Below are 23,186 nucleotides of genomic sequence, written 5' to 3' on the forward strand. Positions count from 1 at the left end.
AGGGAGGGAGGGAGGGAGGGAGACAGAGAGGGAGGGAGACAGAGAGAGTGAGGGAGACAGAGAGAGGGAGGGAGACGGAGGGAGGGAGGGAGACAGAGGGAGGGAGGAAGACAGAGGGAGGGAGGGAGGGAGGGAGACAGAGGGAGGGGGAGACAGAGGGAGTGGGAGACAGAGAGGGAGGAGACAGAGAGAGGGAGGGAGACAGAGAGAGGGAGAGGGAGAGGGAGGGAGACAGAGAGGGAGGGAGGGAGGGAGGGAGAGAGGGAGGGTGACAGAGGGAGGGAGACAGAGACAGAGGGAGGGAGACAGGGAGGGAGGCAGGGAGGGTGACAGGGAGGGAGGGAGACAGTGAGGGAGGGAAACAGTGAGGGAGGGAGACAGTGAGGGAGGGAGAGAGAGGGAGGGAGGGAGGGAGACAGAGAGAGGGAGGGAGACAGAGAGGGGGGGAGACATAGAGGGAGGGACACAAAGAGGGAGGGAGACAGGGAGGGAGACAGGGAGGGAGACAGGGAGACATGGAGGGAGGGAGACAGGGAGACATGGAGGGAGGGAGACAGGGAGGGAGACAGAGAGGGAAGGAGGGAGACAGAGAGGGAAGGAGGGAGACAGAGAGGGAAGGAGACAGAGAGGGAGGGAGACAGAGAGGGAGGGAGACAGGGAGGGAGGGAGACAGGGAGGGAGGGAGACAGGGAGGGAGGGAGACAGAGAGGGAGGGAGACAGGGAGGGAGGGACACAGGTAGGGAGACAGGGAGGGAGGGAGACAGGGAGGGAGACGGGGAGGGAGGGAGACAGAGGGACGGAGAGGGCGGAGGGAGAGAAAGATAGGGAAGGAGAGGAAGAGAGAGAAGGAGAGGGAGAGAGAGAGAGAGAGAGAGAGAGAGAGAGAGATGTGTGTATGCTGGATCTGGTGGGTCAGTGGACGAAGACGTCCGCTGCAGGGGCCTGTGTTCAACCTCATGGTCGCGCCCCCTCTCTCACTGACCCCGCCCCCACTGGTGCGGCCCTCGGCCACAAACCAAACTGTAAATTTGGCTCCTGAGAGAAAGTTTGTGAGTACCCATGGTATAGAAGTTGAGATGTTAAATTTCAAAAGGAAAGTGAAAATAGCACTTAGAAGCACATAGCATTTATGGGGTTGCTTGCGGTCGTGCTGGACTGGGGCAAAATCAAAGTTCGGGCCAATAGCCATGGAGAGTTGGCTGGTTACAGGACCCACACAGGCCCAGGTGAGCAAATTACCTTTCTTGGTCTCAGCAGCAAGATGCGTCATAAGATGTGTCAATGTTGGTCCTGCAAGTCGAGGATGCGCCAATTTTCTCCAAGCGCTGATGCCAATGCGTCAGATCTCTAGATGGGTACAGGAGTCTAGAGACGTTGAGCAATGAGCTGGGTTTCTCCAAGCAGTTGAGGGGATGCATCAATCTCTCTAAGCTGCAGTGGCGGTGATACACTGTCTGATGCTTCGATCTCGAGAGGCAAAGTGATGGTTCTGATGCAATGCTCCAATTTCATTCCCGCAACCAGGTTGATGCACCAGTTCTGCTACTTGCAGGCAGGAGATGCGTCAAAGTCTGTGTTGCAAGTTTATGGGCAACTTCAAGTGAGCCAGACACAGGAGCAAGGGTAGAGACCGATATAAAACAAACACAAAATAATGCTGTTTGCTTAATCAGCAAGTCAGCAGGTTAATAAGAGAGACCCACTGAGTTCTCTGTGTGCTGCTAGTTGTTTGTTACCTAAATAAAAGGCAATTCCAAGAATTGGATGAGGATGCCGTATTCACGTAATGTGACATGCTTCATCATTTGCCACCTCGATGTAACTACCAGGGCGGACTCAACCTCAGAATGGGGCTTTTCTGAGGGAGTTCTTAGATATCTCTTCTCTCAGGACAATGATTTAGGTCCAGTTTATGCCTTTAAACCACCATGGGATAATCCACTAATGTATCCTTTAATTTGGTGGTTTTCCTGGTTGATTAAAAGATTACCAAGGGGTAAATACAGGAGGAATACTTAGATGTAATGACCTGTATGCATCACTGTACAAATAATTATTACACATTTTTCTGCCTCCCTGCCTCTAATCAGCGGTAGGTCTAAGGCATTTGTCAGGGCTGTGTCTAGGCACCCTACATTACAATTAGTAAGTGCTGGGTGGGCTCATATATGAACAGAGGACCTACCTCTAAACTGATATCATAGTTAGAGAAAACGTAGAACTATTTAGCTAGGTGCTTCATGGTCTGTTCGGGGTGGTTCTATCCTGTAGTCATAGTTTCATCAGGGTAGGGAATCCACTTGTCACCTATTTGCCCCATCGAACAGCCGTCTGGTGCCGACGTGTGATATCCCTGAGACTCAGGCAACATAAGGCAAGCCAACAAGCCCTTGGAGCACACTTGGAGGGAAGGCAGAGTCTAGCTCTCCTTCAGCAAAGACAGAGAGCAACAACAAGCGGAAAAGCAGACCTTTTAGATCATCAGTCCAGCTGAGTCCTTTAAGCAGCACAGCAGTTCTGCTGGCAGAGCTTCAGTTACAAGTCCAGTAATGTCAGATGTTAATGGTTCAGAGAACCAGTACTTATAACCAAAAGTGCCTTTGATCTGGGTTGATTTAAAAGCAGCTCCTTGAAGTGCTCAGTTCCTCATTCCAATCTAGCCTTTCTGCTAGGCTATATATAGGTGAAAAATCTGTCCTTTGTGTGAAGACAGGATTTTACCTATTCAGTGAAGTGTTAGCTCCTATCTTCCACTCTGCTCAGGAAGAGCCATCAAAATGCACATGTCTGTAGATTGATACTCAGACACGCCTATCATTCCTGTGTTTGTGGCAGTCTAGAAGGAATGCACAAAGTGTTGCTGTCACCTACCCAGATGTGTATCGGAGACAGGCTGCAAGGCACACAGAGCAATAGGTGCAAAGAAGTGCCCACTGTCTAAAAGTTGCATTTCTAAAACAGGGCGGTTAAATCCATCTTCACCAGTAAGGAGGATTTATCATTACCATCCCAAAGATAGAAAACATGAAGTAGCTACTTCTTTCTTACAAGCAATTGCTACTTTAAAGTATTCAAGGGACTTCCCAGTGCTAACCTATGAGAGGAGTAAGCCTCACAGTAGGGAGAAATAGTTTTACCTGTTTGTCACTTCCAGGATATGCAAAACATAAAAGTACATGTTCTCTCTTTTACCAGCATGGCACTCTGCCCAGGGGGCTACTTAGGGCCTACCTTGAGGGTTACTTAAATGACGTAAAAAAGGAAGTTTAAGGCTTGGAAAGTAGCTTTTAATGCCAAGCCAAAGTGGTAATAAACTTCACACATAGACCTGAAACAGGCTTGAAAAGTTGCTGCTCAGGAGGCACAATCAGTATTGCAGAACATTTGTAGCATTTAGTTTACAGGCCGTAGGTGTAGGGTATACCACTTTACAAGGGTCATATAGGTAAATTAAGGATGCCAATCATGCATACGCCAAATACACACATGTTTGGGGAAGAAAAACATGCACTTTAGCACTGATCAGCAGTGGTACATTGGTCAGAGTCCTAAAGCCAACAAAAAGAATCGGCAAAACATAGAGGTCAAAAGCAAAATGTTTTGGGGAAGACCAACCTGATGATGACAGGTCTAACCTCTACCTTTTAAGTACAAACAGAAAGGCTTTGATATAGGAGTAAAGCCTTGATAAAAATAGGAACAAGAAGCTAAATTTCACCTTCAGCAGACCATGATTTCAGCCTAAATCCCAAGGAAATTAATCCTTTCATTGATCGAGGGGAAAGGTTACCCGAATCAGCATTCCAGACTATGCCGAGAGCCTGGCCCAGTTGGGCATTGCATATATTTATTTCTGAATCAATGGCTCTCCAAGATCAACCACAAATAGGTTCTTCACATTGTGTCTCAGAGATACAAAATAAAGCTTTTCCTGGTGCCCCAGAGTTCCAGTTTTTTGCATATCCCCCTTCCTTTGGATTTAGCAAAGAGACTAGTTTTTATGGACAGAATTTCTCTCTTGTTCCAGAAGAAAACAATTATCTGGTTGTCTCTAATGCAAGGGTGGTGCAGATAGTTTTCATGAATTATTCTAGTACAGAAATTGCCAGGCACAATTAGCTCCCTTCAGTACGTTATTCTTTTGGTGTTGTATGGATATTTTGTGGCCAAATTCGATTTACAGGTTTCTTACCTACTTGTGCCAATTACCTAAACAAGTCAGAGTTATCTCAGATTTTCTGTAGGGTCTATCCTCATCGTGACAACCTTCTAATTTAAACAGGTTAACACTCACAGTCCCTTATTCATACAAGGGTGGTTTGCTTAGAGTTGATACTTTTGGATTCCTCAACATCAAGAACAAGTTTCTGCTAGTACCTTCCTAGAATCTGGATTATATTTTCAACTTCAGCACAGATGTGGGAAAAGTGTTCCTTCTAGCTCCAAAAAGGGTTAAGCTTTGCAGTGAGGTGGATACAATTCTGAAGAAGCATGAAGCCCCAGTGAGAGAATGGCTTCATGTCTAGGGAGATATGATAACTTTTTCAAGGGTTTACATCTTTTGCATTTCTAAGAGCACTGCAGGAAAAAAAAGTATTTTTAAAAATGTTCTTTTCTTGTTTGTAGACAGCAATAGTAAACAATATTCCTTGAGCTTGTTTTCACATGTGGCAGGTGGTTTATCATATTCTACAACATTGGTCTCCAACCTCAAAGGATTACAATGTTTGCATTCCAATGACTTCTTCTGAATGGATTAAGATGACCTGGTACATAGAGACTCCAGGCCTGTTTCAGGGGTCTCCTATTGGACAAATTGGTCTTAACGACTGATGCCAGCAGTCGGTGTTGGGAAGCAGTTCGGAAGAACCATCAGCTCATGGTCTCTGGTTAGTTTGAGATTCAACAAGGTCTTCAAAGAGAGTTGAAAGTGATTCAGAGAGCTTTACTTGTATTTTCTCCCCAGCTCGAGGGTTCTACTCTAGTGATCAGGACAGACAACCTAGTAGTGAATGTTTATATCAACAGGCAGTTTGGAACAAAATGCCAGAGGCTGATTCTCATTAAATAGGACCTAGTGATATGGGCAGAGAAAAATCTTCTCTCCCTAAAAGCCATACATAATCAGGGGTGCCTGAACATTCAGGCAAACAAAATGACCCGTTTTTTTTCTAGCTCTCAATTATATTCTCAATCCAGGCTCTTTGCCGCATATAGGGAACTCCGTTAAAAGATCTATTTACAGATCAGTCAAATGTGCAGGTTTCAATGTTCTTTTCGAGATTCCTGAGCTGTCAATAAGTGGGAATAGATACTTTCCTTCATCCCTGACTGATTTACTATTGTGTGCCTTTCCTCTATTTCCCATGTTTTGGAAATGTTACTGAACATTAGGAGGGAGGGCAGGGATGGCCTCATGGTGGTTCCATTTGGCTGAGAAGGACCTGGTTTGTCCTGCTTCTATTCCTGGCAATATACAGGGAGTGGGTTCTCCCCATCTCCTCCCCTTATGTTATCTCTGCTTCTGACTAATGCTGCCCAGTCATGTCTTCAAGTATCAGCTTGGTGTTTCAGAAGCAAGGTCGTTTAAGGAAGGCCATTTCTTTATCTGTCTCTCTTTCTTTACAGGCCTCCAGCAGAGAGTTGATGAAGGCGTCTTTTAATCACTATTGGGCTTCTTTTCATATGTGTTCTCAGAAATCTTTATCTCCCTTACTGTGTTCCCCTGATGAGATCTTCGAATTTCATCAGGAGGGCTTTGATAAGAACTTTGTTTCCATCCTAAAACTCCAATGGTCAGCAATTAAAGCCTTCAGATCCCTATTGGGGTAGTCTTACCTCTATTGGGGACTTGGTCTCCATTTAAGTCTTTCCTTTATATTAGGCCAAAGGTGACGAAAGTGTTACTGAAGGAGGGGTGTTTTCAAGGAGAGTGCCAGGGTTCTTTATAATAGAAAGAAAAAAAACAGCTATGTAGGTTGTGGGAAATACTAATGTACCGGGTAAACATAACTCATAGTGTAAGTATTGGAACGAGGAAGAGAGAATCAGAGTAGTGAAGAGTAAGTAATCCTAGAAGTTTTTCAAACAATCACTCCATTTTCCTGATTCCCCTGTTTTATGCTATAATATCTTATAAAGGACATTTAATTCCAGCCCCTTATAATAGGTCCCAGCCCCCTATATTAGGTCCCATGCTCTCAGTTAACAACCATGTTAGATGTACAATACAATGCATCAATTGTTTCTTTACAAAAATATTAAATTGCTTACTGGCAAACAGTTTTGTGACACAATAGGTTGTTAAGAAGAATAACGATGATTAATTTACCAGAGCCCTAGGTGCTCCATACGTCATTCATGAAGTTGTGGTAATGAACTGTACATTTGATTCCCTTCACATATGTGGACCTCGTGTATTCCCTGCATAAGCCAACATAGGGCAGCTCTTTAATCATGCAATATCCTAATGTATGGGGTTATACATGTGCACAGATTTATGCTTTAGTGCTTTAACAGTTGATACTTAAAGTCAACCAAATTACTCATGAGATAATTCTCTATTTCTCCTTTCTCCTTTCTTGTTATGATCCAGATTTGTTTATAAAATTACATTTAAATTTTTTTGTTGGATTGATAGATTAATTACAACTTCAAGTATCTACAATGTCCAATTTCATTTAAGAAATTATCGAGTGAGGAAGTCGGAACAACTTATGAGCCACTTATCAGTCTCAACGTGAGTAAACACTTTGCTTTCTCATTTATTGGGCCTTGCTTTTTAGTAATACATGTCAATTTTTGTGTAAATGTGTATAGAATTAAGCACTTTCTAAGTGGTCTCAATGGATATTGTGAAACTGAGCACTTCCATGATCTGCTATGTTTTTTTTAATTTTGTAACATGCATATTGAAATGCTTCCATTATTTAATCCTACAATGGCTTTCATAGTGCATTGACAGGATTTAGATCGGGCAATAGAGACCACTTCTAAACCAAGCCTTTTTTGGATTTTGCTCAGAGAAAGAAGAATACTTATCGACCTGGAATTATCTAATCCTTTTTTGCACGTGGTAAATATACTCCAATAGACATCTTGGCTAAGGTTTGATCATTTTATTTACCTTTAAAATATGGTAGCAAGCAACGTTACAAAGTACTTTGCTACTGCAGAGTAAGTTCATAGGAAAAGGAAAAATTGCATATATAGACCTAGGAACATGATTCCCACAAACATCAGGAATCCAGTAGGATAGCTCCTACATTTAAAGCGCATTTCTGCAGTTTTAAAAGATTCACTTTCAAAGGCTTTCAGAATACCAAAAGAAGTCTATGGCAGTCATAGAGTGCTTCATTATATAAAATGTAACTGTACATTGGTTTTGCAAGAGAGTTATTTTAACTGTGGAGAAATTCTGAGTGGATAAAATAGAGTTCTCTTTCAATTTGAATGCTAAGCCATACTCAATCCTGCTGTTATCAAGAGTAAATTAATGTCTATTTATGTATGTTTTAAGGATTGAAAATTACTTGTAAGATGTATGTGAATGCCAATAAAAGTATGTTTGTGCATTTTCATGTGCTTTTCCAAGTACACTAACATAGAAATATCAAAAAGAATAATTGATGGACAGAATGCAGTATAATGTCCTACATTCACCCCAGTACAGAGATCTGGGCCGAAATCCATCGTTTTTTTGCTCCCCATGCCATTCCAGTTTGAACCCAGCCATATGCAAATCAGCCTTGGCCCTGCACCCAATGGGAACAGTCCAGCCCATACTGCCAGGCCAGGTCCTCCATGGACTGGAAACAAGCATCCTAGGACTGGTTGCTGGGGTCCACCCCTCATCAGCTAGGATAGCTTGATTCCAGTGGCATGGATAACACGGGGCCCAAGTCTGGGCATACCCGTCCCACTCGTGGTGACAAATGCAAAAAGAACAATTGATGGACAGAATGCATAACAATGTCATACATTCACCCCAGTACAGAGATCTGGGCCTAAATCGATAGTTTTTTGCTCCCCATGTCATTCCAGTTTGAACCCAGCCATACGCAAATCAGTCTTGACCCTGCTCCCAATGGGAACAGTTCAGTCCGAACTGCCAGGCCAGGTCCTTCCTTTCTATAGAGGACCAACATGGTATTCTGACGATTATCATGAATAATACTCTTAAATACATTCTCCTACTTGCATTGCCTGAGTAAAGGTTGTTGATGAGTGCTGTGTGACATACACCTTAACTTTGGCTTCTAAGAATTTTCAGTAGATGACTGTGATGTGCATGCTCACAAACTATGTAACAAAATCCATGATGTGTCTAAGCAAAATACTATGGTCTGAATGTGTGCTTTCCTCTGGGGGATCAAGCTTAGTAGCAAAAACACAATTTGCTAGGAGTGGAGTGCTGTTAACACATCTTATTAATGGTAAATAGGTATTTTATGTACAATGTATAACATTATTAGCAACTGAGAGCTTTGCGAAGTGAAAATGGGGAAACAACAACAGTGACTTGGAGGAGAGGAACAAGAGTACAGTCTGCAAAGAAAAAAATGTTGGAGGCAACAAATAATCTTAGGCATCTGACCACTGGACAGCTTGGTCAAAATTCAGGTTTAAAGATAGTCCTTGAAGATAAGCCCACCTTGAGCAAAATCTTAGAATATGAGTTGACCATATGCCTGTTTGAACAAATGTGCATAGGAACTTTTTTAAATTAAGAAAGTAATTTCCAACTCCATAGCAAATCAGGAGAAAATTTCACAATGAGGAACCCTGAACATTGACCGATCAACCACCAAATTTCTTGTAGTGTGTAGTAGATTGGTCAGATGGAGTGTACTTTACAAATTGTGGACTTTAGGGGGCACATTACTAAACGTTCATGCAGCACAGGGCAGCAAGCAAAGTTGCTGGGCTGGATTGCATGGAATGGAGAAAGCAGAAATTCTCCAGCATTTCTGCTCTCTCCTTGTGCTCGCGGTGTGTTTACAGCCTAGTGCCAATGCAGGCATCCTTTCTCGATATTGCAAGGGTGCCTGCTTTACAGGCAGGATTGTTTTTGTGCAGGAAGAAACACCTTCCTGCACAAAAACAATCCTTCGAAGTATTTTTCTCCTTTGATATGCGCTGCAGAATGGAAAGAGATACTTCCCCTCACTTGGAAACGCATAGCATTTTGACACAGTCTCAGGTCTACAAGTTTTACTAAATCTGGGAATTTGCCAAAATCTATGGGTGAATGCATGGTGGATGCTTGTTTCCGGTCCAGGGAAGACCTGGCTGGCAGTTGGGGCTGGATTGTGCCCATGAGCCACAAGGTCAAGACTGATTTGCATATATCTGGGACTGAACTGTGGTGGCTCAGTGAGCTAAAGAACAATGATGGATTCAATCCATATCTGCGACTGGGGGTGAGTGTCTGAAAAGTTTCAGTGCTTCGTCCATCATCTTCTTGTGTTTGCTATGCCCATGCTCCACCCATGGAATGAATCCAAATTTGAAATCTAACGTAACACGGTGCAAGCAACTGCCTTGCATTATATTTCTTAACAAACCCATACAATGCCACACAAATCAGGTTGTGCGTAGCTTTGTAAATATTACTGTAGCCTTTGTATTGTCCATGTATTACCTTGTGCGATGCAAGGACATTGCAAAGTCTTCATAAATATTAGTCTTGGTTTCTAGTTTAAGAGTATGTGATGAACAGTTTAGAGAGACAATCTGGGCTGTGTCCATGAACGTTTGGTACTAGAAAAGCAAGTTTTAAATATTGTTCTAGAAAATATTATACAAAAAATATCAACAAGGTAAGTATATAAAGCTAAGCACCCTCTCAATGATCTTTTGGTTGTCAATGTTTTTACTACACTCTTCTTGTAAATATGTCCATTTTCTGAAACACAATATGCCATAAAGGCCTATATAAATGATACTTTGGGCTTGAAACCAGTATTTTCTTTAGGAGGGAGCAAATAAAGGCATTTGAAACTGTGGCATAGTGTGTTTCTGTCTTTTTGGGCTGAGTAAGAGCCTGACTCAGTAGCATTATGCAATTTTTGTGCTTTATGTTTTGTGTCTATCAGCATGGTAGGCACTCTTTTCTCTGAATAACTCAGTTCTTTGTTTGTATAACTTTTAGGCAATGGTTCATCACAACAGAATGGAACTTCTCTCTCATCCTGTTTGTAAAGAATACTTACTCATGAAATGGTATGAATTACTTGGATTATAAGTTCAAATAATAAGCATTGGGTTTGAAAATGTCATAATCACATTATCAACAAACAAATACATTATCTGCTCTGTTTTGTCGCTAAAGATTGAGTTCAGCAGAACATGAAACACATTTTGGAAACAGTAGTGTATTTTAGGGTGTATGCTGGATATTGGGTTATGGACTAAGGTGTGTGAAACCCTTCTCAAGCAGCAACCACAATTTGTCTCAGAGTGAAGTCACAAGCAAACCCGAAATTAACCTGTGCTGAACCCTCGGGTAGTTTGGCACAGAGCAGTCAGGCTTAACTCAGAGGCAATGTGAAAAATATTTGTGTGACACTTCAAACAGTAACACAGTGACAAGCAGAGAATCTGGACATACCAAGTTTGTATGTATGTATGTAAATGGTATTTCTATACAAGTGCAGGCTGACTGTGATAAAGCGCGGCCCGGCTACACGGACCCTGATAGGCCCACTGAATAGAGTACCTTAAATCCTGGTTTGCGGAGTAATTTGAGGGTCTGCATCGAAGATGTGTGGTGCACTTGAAAGAATGTATAAGTTCCAATTAGCAGAGAGGCTGCTGTGCGAGGTCTTGCTGCATCATTGTCGAAGATCCTGTTGATGTCGGCTTGCATTGTAATGTCAGGAGTCGAGGATGCATTCAGCAGCCAGGGAAATGAGTCATTCCTGATCCGGAGTCCTACGTCATCAATCGATCAATCAAACATTTGTAAAGCGCACTTCATACCCGCGAGGGTCTCAAGGCGCTGGGGGGCGGGGAGGCTGCTACTGATCGAAGAGCCAGGTCTTGGGTGTTCTCCTGAAGGTCAGCAGCTCTTGGGTCTGTCATAGGCTCAGCGGTAGGGTGTTCCATGTTTTGGCGGCGACGTGGGAGAAGGATCTCCCGCCGGTGGTAGTTCTTAGGATGCGCGGAACGGTGGCAAGTGTGAGGTCAGCGGATCGTAGCTGGCGGTTGGGGATGTAGAAGGAGAGTCAACTGTTGAGGTAGGCAGGGCCGGTCTTGTGGAGTGCCTTGTGTGCATGGATGAGGAGCTTGAAGGATATCCTCTTGTTGTGCGGAGCCAGTGCAGGTGATGTGGCTGTGGCATGGTATGTCAAGGATCAGTTGTGCCACAGCGTTTTGGATGCGTTGTAGTTGTTTGAGTTTGGTTGGGGCTCCAGAGTAGAGGGCGTTTCCGTAATCGAGTCTGCTGCTGACGAGGGCTTGGGTGACTGTTTTTCTTGTGTCCGTTATGATCCATTTGTAGATTTTGAGGAGCACGTGGAGGGTGTTGAAGCAGGAGGAGGAGTCAGCGTTGACTTTCTTGGTCATTGTGAACCATGAGTTGAGGATGATTCCCAGGTTGCGTGCATGGTCTGTGGGTTTTGGGGATGTCTCTAGTGCTGTCGGCCACCAGGAGTCATCCCAGGCTGAAGGGTTGGAGCAAAGGATGAGGACCTCCGTCTTGTCCGGGTTCAGCTTCAGGCGGCTGGCCCTCATCCAGTCGGCGAAGGACCTCATTTCTTCGTGGAGGTTGGCTTTGGGGGTGGTGGGGTCCTTGGTGAGGGAGAGGATCAGCTGGGTGTTGTCGGCGTAGGAGATTATGTTGAGGTTGTGCTGTCGGGTGACGTGTGCAAGCAGGGCCATGTAGATGTTGAACAGTGTCGGGCTGAGGGAGGAGACCTGGGGTACGCCGCAGATGATCTCGGAGGCTTCAGATCGGAATGGGGGGAGGCGGACGCTCTGGGTTCTGCCTGAGATGAAGGATGTGGTCCATTCCAGAGCCTTGTTTCTGATCCATGCGGCGTGGAGTCGTGCGTGTAGTGGCAGACGGTGTCGAAGGCAGGGGAGAGGTCTAGGAGGATGAGTGCTGCAGTCTCTGTGTTGTTCGACAGGGTCCTGATGTCGTCGGTGGCGGCGATGAGGGCGGTATGGTGCTGTGGTTGCTGCAGAACCCTGACTGAGAAGGTCCAGGATTCTCTTTTCTTCGAGGTATTGGGTTAGCTGTTTGTTGATGATCTTCTCGATGACCTTGACCAGGTACAGGAGCAGAGAGATGGCCCAGAAGTTCTTGAGGTCTCTTGGTTCTAGCTTGGGTTTTTGAGAAGAGCGTTGATCTCGGCATGTTTCCAGCTTTCTGGGAAAATCGCGTCTCAAGGTTGAGGTTGGTGACGTTGCGCAGGTGGGGTGCGATGGAGCTGCTTGCTTTGTTGAAGATGTGGTGCTGGAGTGGGTCTGACGGAGAGCCGGAGTGGATTGTGCTCATGGTCTTGATGGTGTCATCGATGCTCACGCTGGCCCAGGCTAGCAGGGGGTCGTAGTCAATGATGTGAGGAGTGTTTCTTGTGTTGCTGTAGGTTGGCCGGTCTGGGTGTTGAAGCTGTCGTGGATGTCTGCTATCTTTCGGTGGAAGAAAGTGACGAGGGAGTCGCACAGGGCTTGTGACGGCGGAATGTCGTTGGTTTTGGAGCTGGGGTTGGAGAGTTCCTTCACGATGTTGAAAAGCTCCTTGCTGTTGTGTGCTTTGTTGTTTAGGCGGTCTTTGAAGGAGGTCCTCTTGGTAGCCTTGATGAGGTGGTGGTGGTTGCAGATGGCATCCTTGTGTGCTGCGAGGCTGTCCGGGATCTGTTCGCTGTGCTGTTTCTTCTCTAGCTTCCGGCAGGCTTGCTTGTAGGCTAGGAGTTCTGGGGTGAACCAGCAGGCCCTCTTGCTGGTGTCTCTGTGGGGGGGTTTTGTTCAGCGGTGCGAGGGCGTCGGCGCAATCCTTGATCCAGCGTCTGAGGCTGAGGGCAGCGTCGTCGACGTTGGAGGGTTCAGTGGGTGGGCTGAGATTGAGGTTTGCATGAAGTTGATCTTCGGTGATTTTGCTCCCGCAGCGGTGGGGCATCTGTTGGGTGCGGTCGTGTGTGGTGGGTTTCTGGAAGGTGAAGTGGATGCATCAGTGGTCAGTCCAGGGGAGTTTGGTGGTGTGGTTTAAGGAGACGTACAGGCTTGAGGAGAAGATGGGGTCGAGCGTGTGGCCGGCGGAGTTGGTGGGCTTGTTGACGAGTTCCTCAGTCTGAGGTTGGTGAGGTTATCGGTCAGGGTTGTGGTGTTGCTGTTGTTGTTCTCAAGGTGAAAGTCCAAGTCTCCAAGGAGGATGTAGTCGGTGGAGGTCAGTGCGTGCATGCTGAGGAAGTCGGTGATGGAATCTCTGAACTGGGGGCGTGGTCCGGGTGGTCGGTAGACGAGGGTGCCTCTGAGGGTAGAGTTGGGGTCTGTGTGGATCTGGAAATGCATGTGTTCGGCTGTGCTGAGAGTGTCGTCGGTGCTAGTTGAGACCCTGATGCTGTTCTTGTGGATGATGGCGATACCTCCTCCTACTCCGTTGGTGCGGTCTCTGCGGGTGATCTTGTAGCCGTCTGGGATGGCTATGGCAATGTGGTCGCGGAGGAGTTGTTTGTCCATGTCTCTGTCAGGAAGGCAACGTCCGGGGATATTGTGTTGAGCAGGTCCCAGAGCTCGACGGTGTGTTTGCAGGCAGAGCGAGTTTTCAGTAGGATGCATCGGAGGTGGTTGGGGTCTTGTTTGGCCGGTGGTTCGTCGGTTCTGAGGCTGGTGTAGCTGCAGTTCCGGCAGGTGAAGGGGCCGTGTGTCACGACCAGGCTTCCTCAGGATCAGGATGATGCTTAAAAGGGGTCCACCTCCAGATTACCCTACACTCTGATTGTATTATAACACAGAGCATAAAGGAAATCAGGCGAGGGAAAAGGTAAGAAAGGGTCTGGAACGGGAAAGGGAGGCTGAAACGAGAAAAGAAGAAAACACACAAAGGTAAGTACAGTAAATTACTAACTACTCTCATTCATGTCTCGCTTTAACACCACCTGCCAAGTCGACTAGCTGTGGACTGTTCTCCTCCTCTTTCTTGGTAGGTATCAGATAAACGCCTCTATACCCTAACATATGCTTCTGTAATACATAAACAAAAAGAAGCAGTCATACATGGGGTTCAGCACACCAAGCACCTATAATCACCTCTCTCCAGTTCCATGCATACCTTCCAGACTTCCGATTAATAACTGGAAAGAAAACCCTTCTTCAAAGTCATCAAAAATAAGGGGGCAAAAATAAACGTGGAGGAATCCAGAGGTCAATAACAGTCTTGCACAACTGACTCCAATCAAAATGAAGAACTGACACGTTTCTTTATCCTTCAATAGAACCAAGTCCCGAATATATTGTTCCACTTACATTAATTGCCAAGCTCTTGTTGTCCAGTCCAATGCAACAAAACATCGAAGCGCGTCTCCGTCGAGAACGCGAGTACTCACGTTAAGCAGACAACACTTGCTGATTTCAGCGTAGAAAAAGAACCCAGGGATTCCAATGTTGGTTTCACACATCGGGCAACTTCACTGTTGCTGGCGAAGTGTCTCAGCCGAGAACACCTTCGTTGAACTCCTCTTTTCCCCAAATGAAGGAAACTGAATCCAGGAAGGCGTTCAGCAGCCGCTGAACGCTTTTAATAGATGGCTCTGTAACGAACAGCTTCTCTCGTGTCTAAGCCTAAACACGGGAGAGTCCAGGGAGGCGCTCTGCAGCCGCCGAACGCTTGCAACAGCTAAGAGCAACCAGCTGCTCTCGTGTCTCCGTCACGACACGATGATTCCCGGGCAAGAATCAAGAACGTCCAGCAGCCGCCGAAAGTTGACAAAATCCAGAAAACAGAAGATACCGTGTAGGCACACCAGGACTCCTAAAACGGTATCAAACAGTACCTAGAACAACGATCCAAATTCGGGTAGCAAAATCACGTACAACCCGCAGCACGAACATGGCCATCTTAATAGATTACCTCCTCCCAGTCGCTAGGCATTGTGGAACATGTAGTCATAAAATCACATATGGTAATCATTAAGCAATGCTGAACTTGTATTCATGTAGGCGCTTTATGCAGGTCAAAGGCAGATCGTGACAGTATGTCCCTCTCCTTAGCGCCTCCTAGCTCCAGGTTTCTCCGGATGTCAGAACCGGCGAATAGCAAAAGGGGCATGGACACCAGAGCTCGGCTCCCACGAATTGTCCTCCGCAGCGTAACCCTTCCACGACACAAGAAACCACAGGTGCCCCTGCCGGAAGCGGGAATCCAAATTCTGACGTACCTCATATTCCAGGTTCCCGTCACGGAGAACCGGAGGAACTGCCTTCCGGCGAGCCGATCGAGCCGGTTTTAACAGACTCCAATGGAACACCGGGTGAATTCTCAACGACACTGGGAGTTTCAGCTTGTACGCCACTGGATTCACACGGCGTACTATGGTATAAGGCCCAATGAAACGACGATGGAATATACCCCGGAGACAAAAACGAATGTTCTTGGTGGAAAGCCACACACGGTCCCCCACCTTATACACCGGACCTTCCCGCCGATGCCTGTCTTCCCATTTCTTGTAGGTATCCTTGGCCTTATCCAGATGTACCTGCACCCTCCTATGGATCTTCAGAAGAGCCTTCACCTGGCCAGCCACCGCGGGATGGTTCATCACATCACTCGGAATTGTCACAGGCAAAGTGTTCGCATTGAAACCGGAGTTAGCGCGAAATGGTGACTCACCAGTGGAACAATGCCAAGCGTTATTATATGACAGTTCGGCCAGCCATAACAGAGAAAACCCATGAGGTCGCCACCTCATCGGCATAGCAGCGCAGATACTTCTTCAAGGTCTGATTTAACCTCTCTGTCTGGCCATCAGACTGCAGATGAAAACTTCTTGATAGGGCAGTAGAAATGTTCAACGCCTTACACCAAGTACGCCAAAACCTGGCGAAGAACTGCGGACCCCTGTCAGAGATGATAACCTGAGGGATTCCATGAAGACGAACCACCTGGGTTAGCAGCAACTGTGCGGTTTGAGATGCAGTCGGGAGGTTTGTGCAGGGGATAAAATGTCCCATTTTTGTGAAACTGTCCACTACCACCAAGATGGTGTCGCTACCTTTATCCAAAGGCAGATCCAACACAAAATCCAAGCTAATGACCTGCCATGGTCTGGAGGGAGTCGGAAGTGGCATAAGCAAACCAGAAACGTTCGATTGAACACTCTTTGCTCTTGCGCACCTCTCACATTGGTTCACCCACAATTTCACGTCCTTGGCCATGTCTTCCCACCAGAAGTGATGTTGTAACGCATGAACAGTCTTCTGATGACCCTGATGCCCTGCCACCAATGCATTATCCCACCAGTTGAAAGCCATTAACCGAAGGGCGTGCACTGGAAGGAACAGTCGATTTAGCCCCATCGGCAAGCCATGTTTGAGAGAACGATGTACATTTGCAGCGGCCCACTTCTTCCATTGCTGCAAAGACCGATGTTTAGCCACCACTTACAAAAACTGGTCCACTTGTATGGAACACAACACCACCTCTGGAGAGAGAGTGGGCTGTGGATCTGTTTCATGATGACTTTCTGAATCCAGTTGTCTAGATAAAGAGTCCGCTTTCCTGTTCTCTACTCCTGGACGGAAAGTGATGGTAAACTCATACTCTGCGAAAAAGAGCATCCAACACATCTGGCGTTGAGACAGATGTGCTGTTTTCAGGTACTGGAGATTACGTTGGTCGGAACACACAGTTACCCGATGATGCCCACCCCACAAATAGTGTCTCCATTCCTGGAACGCCTTCTTCACTGCCAAAAGCTCCTTCTCAGCGATTGTATAATTTGCTTCAGCAGAATTGAGTTTTTTCAATAGAAACGCAACAGGCTGCAACTGGCCTGCCAGTTTATCTCTCTGCAACAGAACCGCCCCGATTGCCACATCGGAGCATCTGCTTCCACTACTAAGGGCACATCCATCTGGGGATGCGTCAGGATAGGAGCAGTGCTGAAAGCCGATTTAAGTTGTTCAAAAGCATCCGAGGATTCAAGTGTCCAAAAAAATGAAACACCTTTTCGCAACAAACAAGTGATTGGAGATGCTAGCTGTGAAAAATGGGAAATAAACCTCCTGTAATAATTTGATAACCCCAGGAAGCACTGGACATCCCTCACATTCATAGGCACTGGCCACTCCTGAACTGCCTTCACCTTTCTCTCCGCCATTCTGAACCCTTTCGGTTTAAGGATTACTCCCAGAAACTCCACCTCATCCACATCAAACTCACACTTGCTTAATTTACAGTATAAGCTGTTTTCCTGTAACCTCTGCAAGATCATGAGAACATGGCTAACATCCTGGGCTGGGGACTCAGAGTATATCAGCAAGTCATCGATATATATGGTCCAGGTACTCTTTCATGATGTCATTCAAAAAGAATTGGAATGCCGCCGGGGCACTACAAAGCCCGAACGGCATTACCAAATACTCATAAAGACCGAAACAAGTCTTAAACGTCGTTTTCCACTCATCACCCGCCCTGATACGGACCAGATGATAGGCCCCCCTCAAGTCCAGGTGCGTATAAACAGCAGCCTTCCGAACCTGATCCAACAGGACGGGGATGAGTGGAAGCGGGTATCGATTTCGGATGGTAATCTTGTTAAGTTGTCTATAATCAATGCACGCCCGCAATTCCCCGTTAGCTTTTGAAATGAAAAAAAAAGTGGCGAGGCTACAGGAGAGCGCGAGGGACGAATGAAACCTATGGAACAGAAGTGTTCCAGATACTTTTTCAAATGAGCTGTCTCTGAAACTGACAGGGCATACACCCTACATGAAGGCACCACTGCCCCGACTACCAAGTCAATCCGGCAGCCGTACTCTCTATGCGGGGGAAGAGTTTTGGCTTTTACCTTACTAAATACATCATGATAACCTGTGTATGCCTGAGGCAACTCTACTTCTTTTTCCGCAGCAGTAGCAATGGTGAAAGCTTGGGCCAATGAGGACACATGGGATATAGAAGACTGCAAACAATGATACACACACCCCTCTGACTCAAAACCAACAGATTTATTCTTCCAATCTATGGAAGGGTTATTTTGCCATAACCAGGGCATACCTAATATCACCTCGTATTGAGGAGCCTCAATGATGTTTAGCATAATCATCTCCCTGTGATTGTTTACCTACCCCGGCATAACGAGTTTCAGATCCTCAGTATGTGCAATAATGGGGCCTGACTTCAACGGCGTGCCATCCGCAGCCAAGACTAACTCAGGTTTAAAGGTCGGCACTCTCACTAACCCCAATCTGTCCACCAGACCTTGGTCGATAAAATTTCCAGTAGCTCCGGAATCGATCATAGTCGACACTGGATGACTGTTATGTTCAGTCTTTAACAACATGGATAACACTATATGTGTTTCTGTGTTCTTGCATTTGGACACCTCCAAAGAAGGTATCTTCCATTCCTGGGAAGGCTTAGAGTCTGTTCATTCTTCCCTACTTTTTTGCGGAGAGACAGGGTTTTCAATCGCCTTCATTACTGCAACTTTTTTACCGGGGGAAAAGGGATTACTCTTCTTTGGTCTCATAGTACAGTCCCGGACATAATGCCCCTTTCTACCACAGTACATGCAGAGACCCTGAGCACGCCTGCTTTCCCTCTCTGCCTTGGTCAAAGGAGGTCTAACGGCCCCTATCTCCACAGGCTCAGGACCCGCATCTTTCATCCCTGTGCGTCCCGCCATTTCCAAACCCCTTCCAAATTTATCACCCTTCTTGCGTTCTCCTCCCCTTTCTGACATGCGATGATCTAATCTCAGAGTGAGATTTATTAAATCCGTGCAATTGGTGGGTTGAGGATCGATCTGCGCCAACACGTCCTTAAGGTCTTCATTCAGACCCTGATAATATAAGGCCATTCTTTTTTCTTCGGGCCAGGATGTCTCCACTACCAACCTATTAAAGGCAGTCATGTATGTAACAAGCTCCTTTTTGCCCTGTCGCAACCCCAAAAGCTCCCTATCCGCACTAAGTGTAGTAGCTCGCCTATCAAAGACTCTTTCAAATTCTCTACGAAAGTCATCCCAATCCGTCAACAGCGGATCATCATTACGCACTAATGGCACTGCCCAACTTGCGGCATCCCCAGTCAGATATGATATAGCAAAAGCGACTCTGGATATATTAGTAGGGAATGAGCCCGGTCTGCATAAAAAATGTAACGCTATCTGAGTTAGAAAAATGTAAATGTAAATTGTAAATGTAAATTGATACTTGTATAGCGCACTACTCACCCGCAAGGGTCTCAAGGCGCTTGTACAAATACCGCTGTGGAACCCATCCTGGCTTTCCCTGTGAGGTGTCCACTCATGGGCACCCCCAAGGTGGAGGCCAGGCATCCTTAGCGTTGTGGGGGCCGTTGTGGAGATTAAGCAAGCTATTGCCCAGAGTTGCAGAGTTGGACTCCATGATTGGAATAGGCACCGAGGCGAGAATTATCAGGTCCGTGGAATTTTTGAGCCCAAGACCCGCTGAGGCGGGGAATTGAACCCTGGTCCCGGGCTAGACCTCTGCATCAGGGTCTGCCGCTCTAACCATTGAGCCACACTTCTCCACTAAGGAAAGGTTTGTATTTTTTTAAAATCACCTGCATATCGTTCCGGACTAGCCAAAGGTATGGGAGGTGACACCGTAACTTGTATAGGGGAACCACTAGTAGTTGCATCAAATGGATTCCTCGCTTGTCTATCCAAACGTTCTCTCAATGCGGCAGTTTCAGCCCGTGATGCTTCTAACTCCTGTTGCACCAAACCCAAAGCATGCAACACATCTTCCATAGTGGCCATCTTCCAAACACCCCTGACCGGGAGGAAGAATATTCTTAGGTACATGATTCTGTCACGACCAGGCTTCCTCAGGATCAGGATGATGCTTAAAAGGGGTCCACCTTCTGATTGCCCTACACTCTGACTGTATTATAACACAGAGCATAAAGGAAATCAGGCGAGGGAAAGGGTAAGGAGGGGTCTGGAACGGGAAAGGGAGGCTGAAACGAGAAAAGAAGAAAACACACAAAGGTAAGTACAGCAAATTACTAACTACTCTCATTCATTTCTCGCTATAACACCACCTACCAAGTCAACTAGCTGTGAACTGTTCTCCTCCTCTTTCTTGGTAGGTATCAGATAAACTCCTCTATACCCTAACATATGCTTCTGTAATACATAAACAAAAAGAAGCAGTCATACATGGGGTTCAGCACACCAAGCACCTATAATCACCTCTCTCCAGGTCCATGCATACCTTCCAGACTTCCCATTAATAACTGAAAAGAAAACCCTTCTTCAAAGTCATCAAAAATAAGGGGGCAAAAATAAACGTGGAGGACTCCAGAGGTCAATAACAGTCTTGCACAACTGACTCAAATCAAAAGGAAGAACTGACAAGTTTCTTTATCCTTCAATAGAACCAAGTCCCGAATATATTGTTCTACTTTTATTAATTGCCAAGCTCTTGTTGTCCCGTCCAATGCAACAAAACATCGAAGCGCGTCTCCGTCGAGAACGCGAGTACTCACGTTAAGCAGACAATACTTGCTGATTTCAGCCTAGAAAAAGAACCCAAGGATTCCAATGTTGGTTTCACACATCGGGCAAATTCACTGTTGCTGGCCAAGTGTCTCAGCCGAAAACACATTTGTTGAACTCCTCTTTTCCCCAAATGAAGGAAACCGGTTCCAGGAAGGTGTTCAGCAGCCGCTGAACGCTTTTAATAAATGGCTCTGTAACGAACAGCTTCTCTCGTGTCTAAGCCTAAACACGGGAGAGTCCAGGGAGGCGCTCAGCAGCCGCCGAACGCTTGCAACAGCTAAGAGCAACCAGCTGCTCTTGTGTTTCCGTCACGACACGATGATTCCCCGGCAAGAACCAAGAACGTCCAGCAGCCGCCGAATGTTGACAAAATCCAGAAAACAGAAGATACCGTGTAGGCACACCAGGACTCCTAAAACGGTATCGAACAGTACCTAGAACAACGATCCAAATTCGGGTAGCAAAATCACGTACAACCCGCAGCACGAAAATGGCCACCTTAATAGATTACCCAACTCCTCCCAGTCGCTAGGCATTGTGGAACATGTAGTCCTAAAATCACATTTGGTAATCATTAACCCCTTCGACGCTCATGATGAGCCCAGCTCGTCATGGAGTTTCCATTGGTTTCAATGGAAATTACATGGGAATCAACAAATAGGCTTAGCATCCAAGTGGTTAAGCAATGCTGAACTTGTATTCATGTAGGCGCTTTATGCAGGTCAAAGGCAGATCGTGACACCGTGTGTGCGTTTCAGGGTGGCCTTGTGGCAGGTGTGGATCCATCCGGGGTTGAGGGCATGCAGAGTGCTGGCATCGTAGTGGCGACGTTCCGTGTGGCGGGTGCGGCGATCAGGGGTTCTGGCGCTGGGTGCGGTCCAGGCGCAGACAGGCCTGCCCTAGGTGCGCCTTGCAGCGGCCGGCATATATGGGGAGGTGGGAGGGAGGAGCAGCTGGGAGGTGGGAGGTGGGGCAGCGAATGGACAGTCAGGGGGGCAGGCTGCTGAGGAGGCGGGAGCGGAGCGGACGACGAAGGGGACAGAAGGCAAAGAGGCACAGGTGAGGGGGCAACAAAGCTACAGAAGGCAAGGCAGGCAGAAATGGAGGTGCAGATCAGAGAGGGTAACAGAGGCGAGAGCAGACACAGAAACACGGGGCAGCGGGGAGAACAGAGGCGAGAACGGGCACAGAGACGTGGGGCAGCGAGGGGAACACAGGTGAAAAAGGGGACACATGATGCGGTGCAGCGAGGGTAACAGAGGCAAAAGACAGGCACAGAGCAAGTACAGGTGGTGGGGGAGGACGGAGAAAAACCAGTTATGGGCACAACAAAGATCAGGCAGTACAGACAATGCAGTGGCTAACTTACTCAGCAGCAGCGGCAGACACACAGGCGGCACTGTGCGGCGGGCGAGCGACCTACCAGGTAGGGTCAAGGGTTGCTCGTCATCGTCGAGGCTGCTGTTGGCGAGGGATGCTGGGGCCGGTGATGAGGACATGTCGCTCAGCTGCAGTTTTGATGAGGCAGTTCCCATCCACATAGCAGCTGTAATGTGTCAGTTGTACTAGGGTTTGTGCTGAGCAGCAGAGGTGATGCGTCGGTTCCCCTGGATCCACAGAGGTAGGCAGAGTACCCCAGGGTCACTTACCAAGGTCCAAGACTGGGGTGGCACCACTTGGCAGGGTAGAGTCACAGATGGCAGATTTCCAGGTGTAACGTTGCTGGAAGCCTTTAGTGCCCCTGGGGTTTCAGATCAGGAGGCAGGTTACTAACAGTTGGAGACACTCTGTGGTTCTGGGTTCAGGAGATGCAGGTCCAGTCTTTCTCACCGAGGCAAGAGGGCAACAGGGACCAGGTTAGCACAGCAAGGTAGTAGTCCAGTAGAGCAGCAATCCAACAGAGTGGTAGTCTTTCTGCAGCACAGCAGTCCTTCTTCTTGGCCGAGTACCCACAGATCCAGAAGTTTACTGAAGAGCTGTGGTCTGAGGTCCAGTATTTATACCCAGTTGTGCCTATGAAATGGGGGAGAAGCTTGTAGATGTTTCCCTTTAAAGTTCCCAGGCATCCTGCCTTCCCTTCTTGGCTCAGACTAACTACAGGGGCTATGCAACCCTTTGTGTGGAGGCAGGACACAGCCTATTCTAGTGTAAGTGGGGCTGTGCCGAGCTCCTCCCTCCCGTCCTGAGAGTGATGGCTCATTCAATCACACCTAAGCTCCCTGTGTGTGGCTATTTAGGAGGAATACTCATAGCTCAACTGTCAGCTACACCCAGTCACGTGACCAAGAGATAGATGGCTGGAGGCCAAAAATGGCTAAGGGAGGAAAATGCCAACTTTTTAATAAGTGGCATTTTAAAAACTGTCATTTAAAATTGGAATTTACCATAGGTTAGGATGTTTCATTACAATTTCAAAGACACCAAACATGGTTACCAGTTGACATTTGGAAATTATAGCTTATTAAATGTAATAAGTTAAATCTAATGTT

General features: G+C 46.7%; 1 protein-coding gene across 1 annotated transcript in view; it reads left to right on the top strand.

Moving 5' to 3' along the window:
* The window catches only part of TRPA1 (transient receptor potential cation channel subfamily A member 1), an 812,153-nt gene that overhangs the window by 551,334 nt on the left and 237,633 nt on the right, over positions 1-23,186 (top strand). The window contains exons 18-19 of the mRNA XM_078686165.1: positions 6,642-6,740; positions 10,155-10,225. Of these exons, the coding sequence (XP_078542291.1) occupies positions 6,642-6,740; positions 10,155-10,225 (170 nt within the window). The remainder of the gene's footprint in view (positions 1-6,641; positions 6,741-10,154; positions 10,226-23,186) is intronic.

The sequence above is a fragment of the Lissotriton helveticus genome, chromosome 4_1, assembly GCF_964261635.1.
Source record: "Lissotriton helveticus chromosome 4_1, aLisHel1.1, whole genome shotgun sequence".
NCBI classification, from domain to species: Eukaryota; Metazoa; Chordata; class Amphibia; order Caudata; family Salamandridae; genus Lissotriton; species Lissotriton helveticus.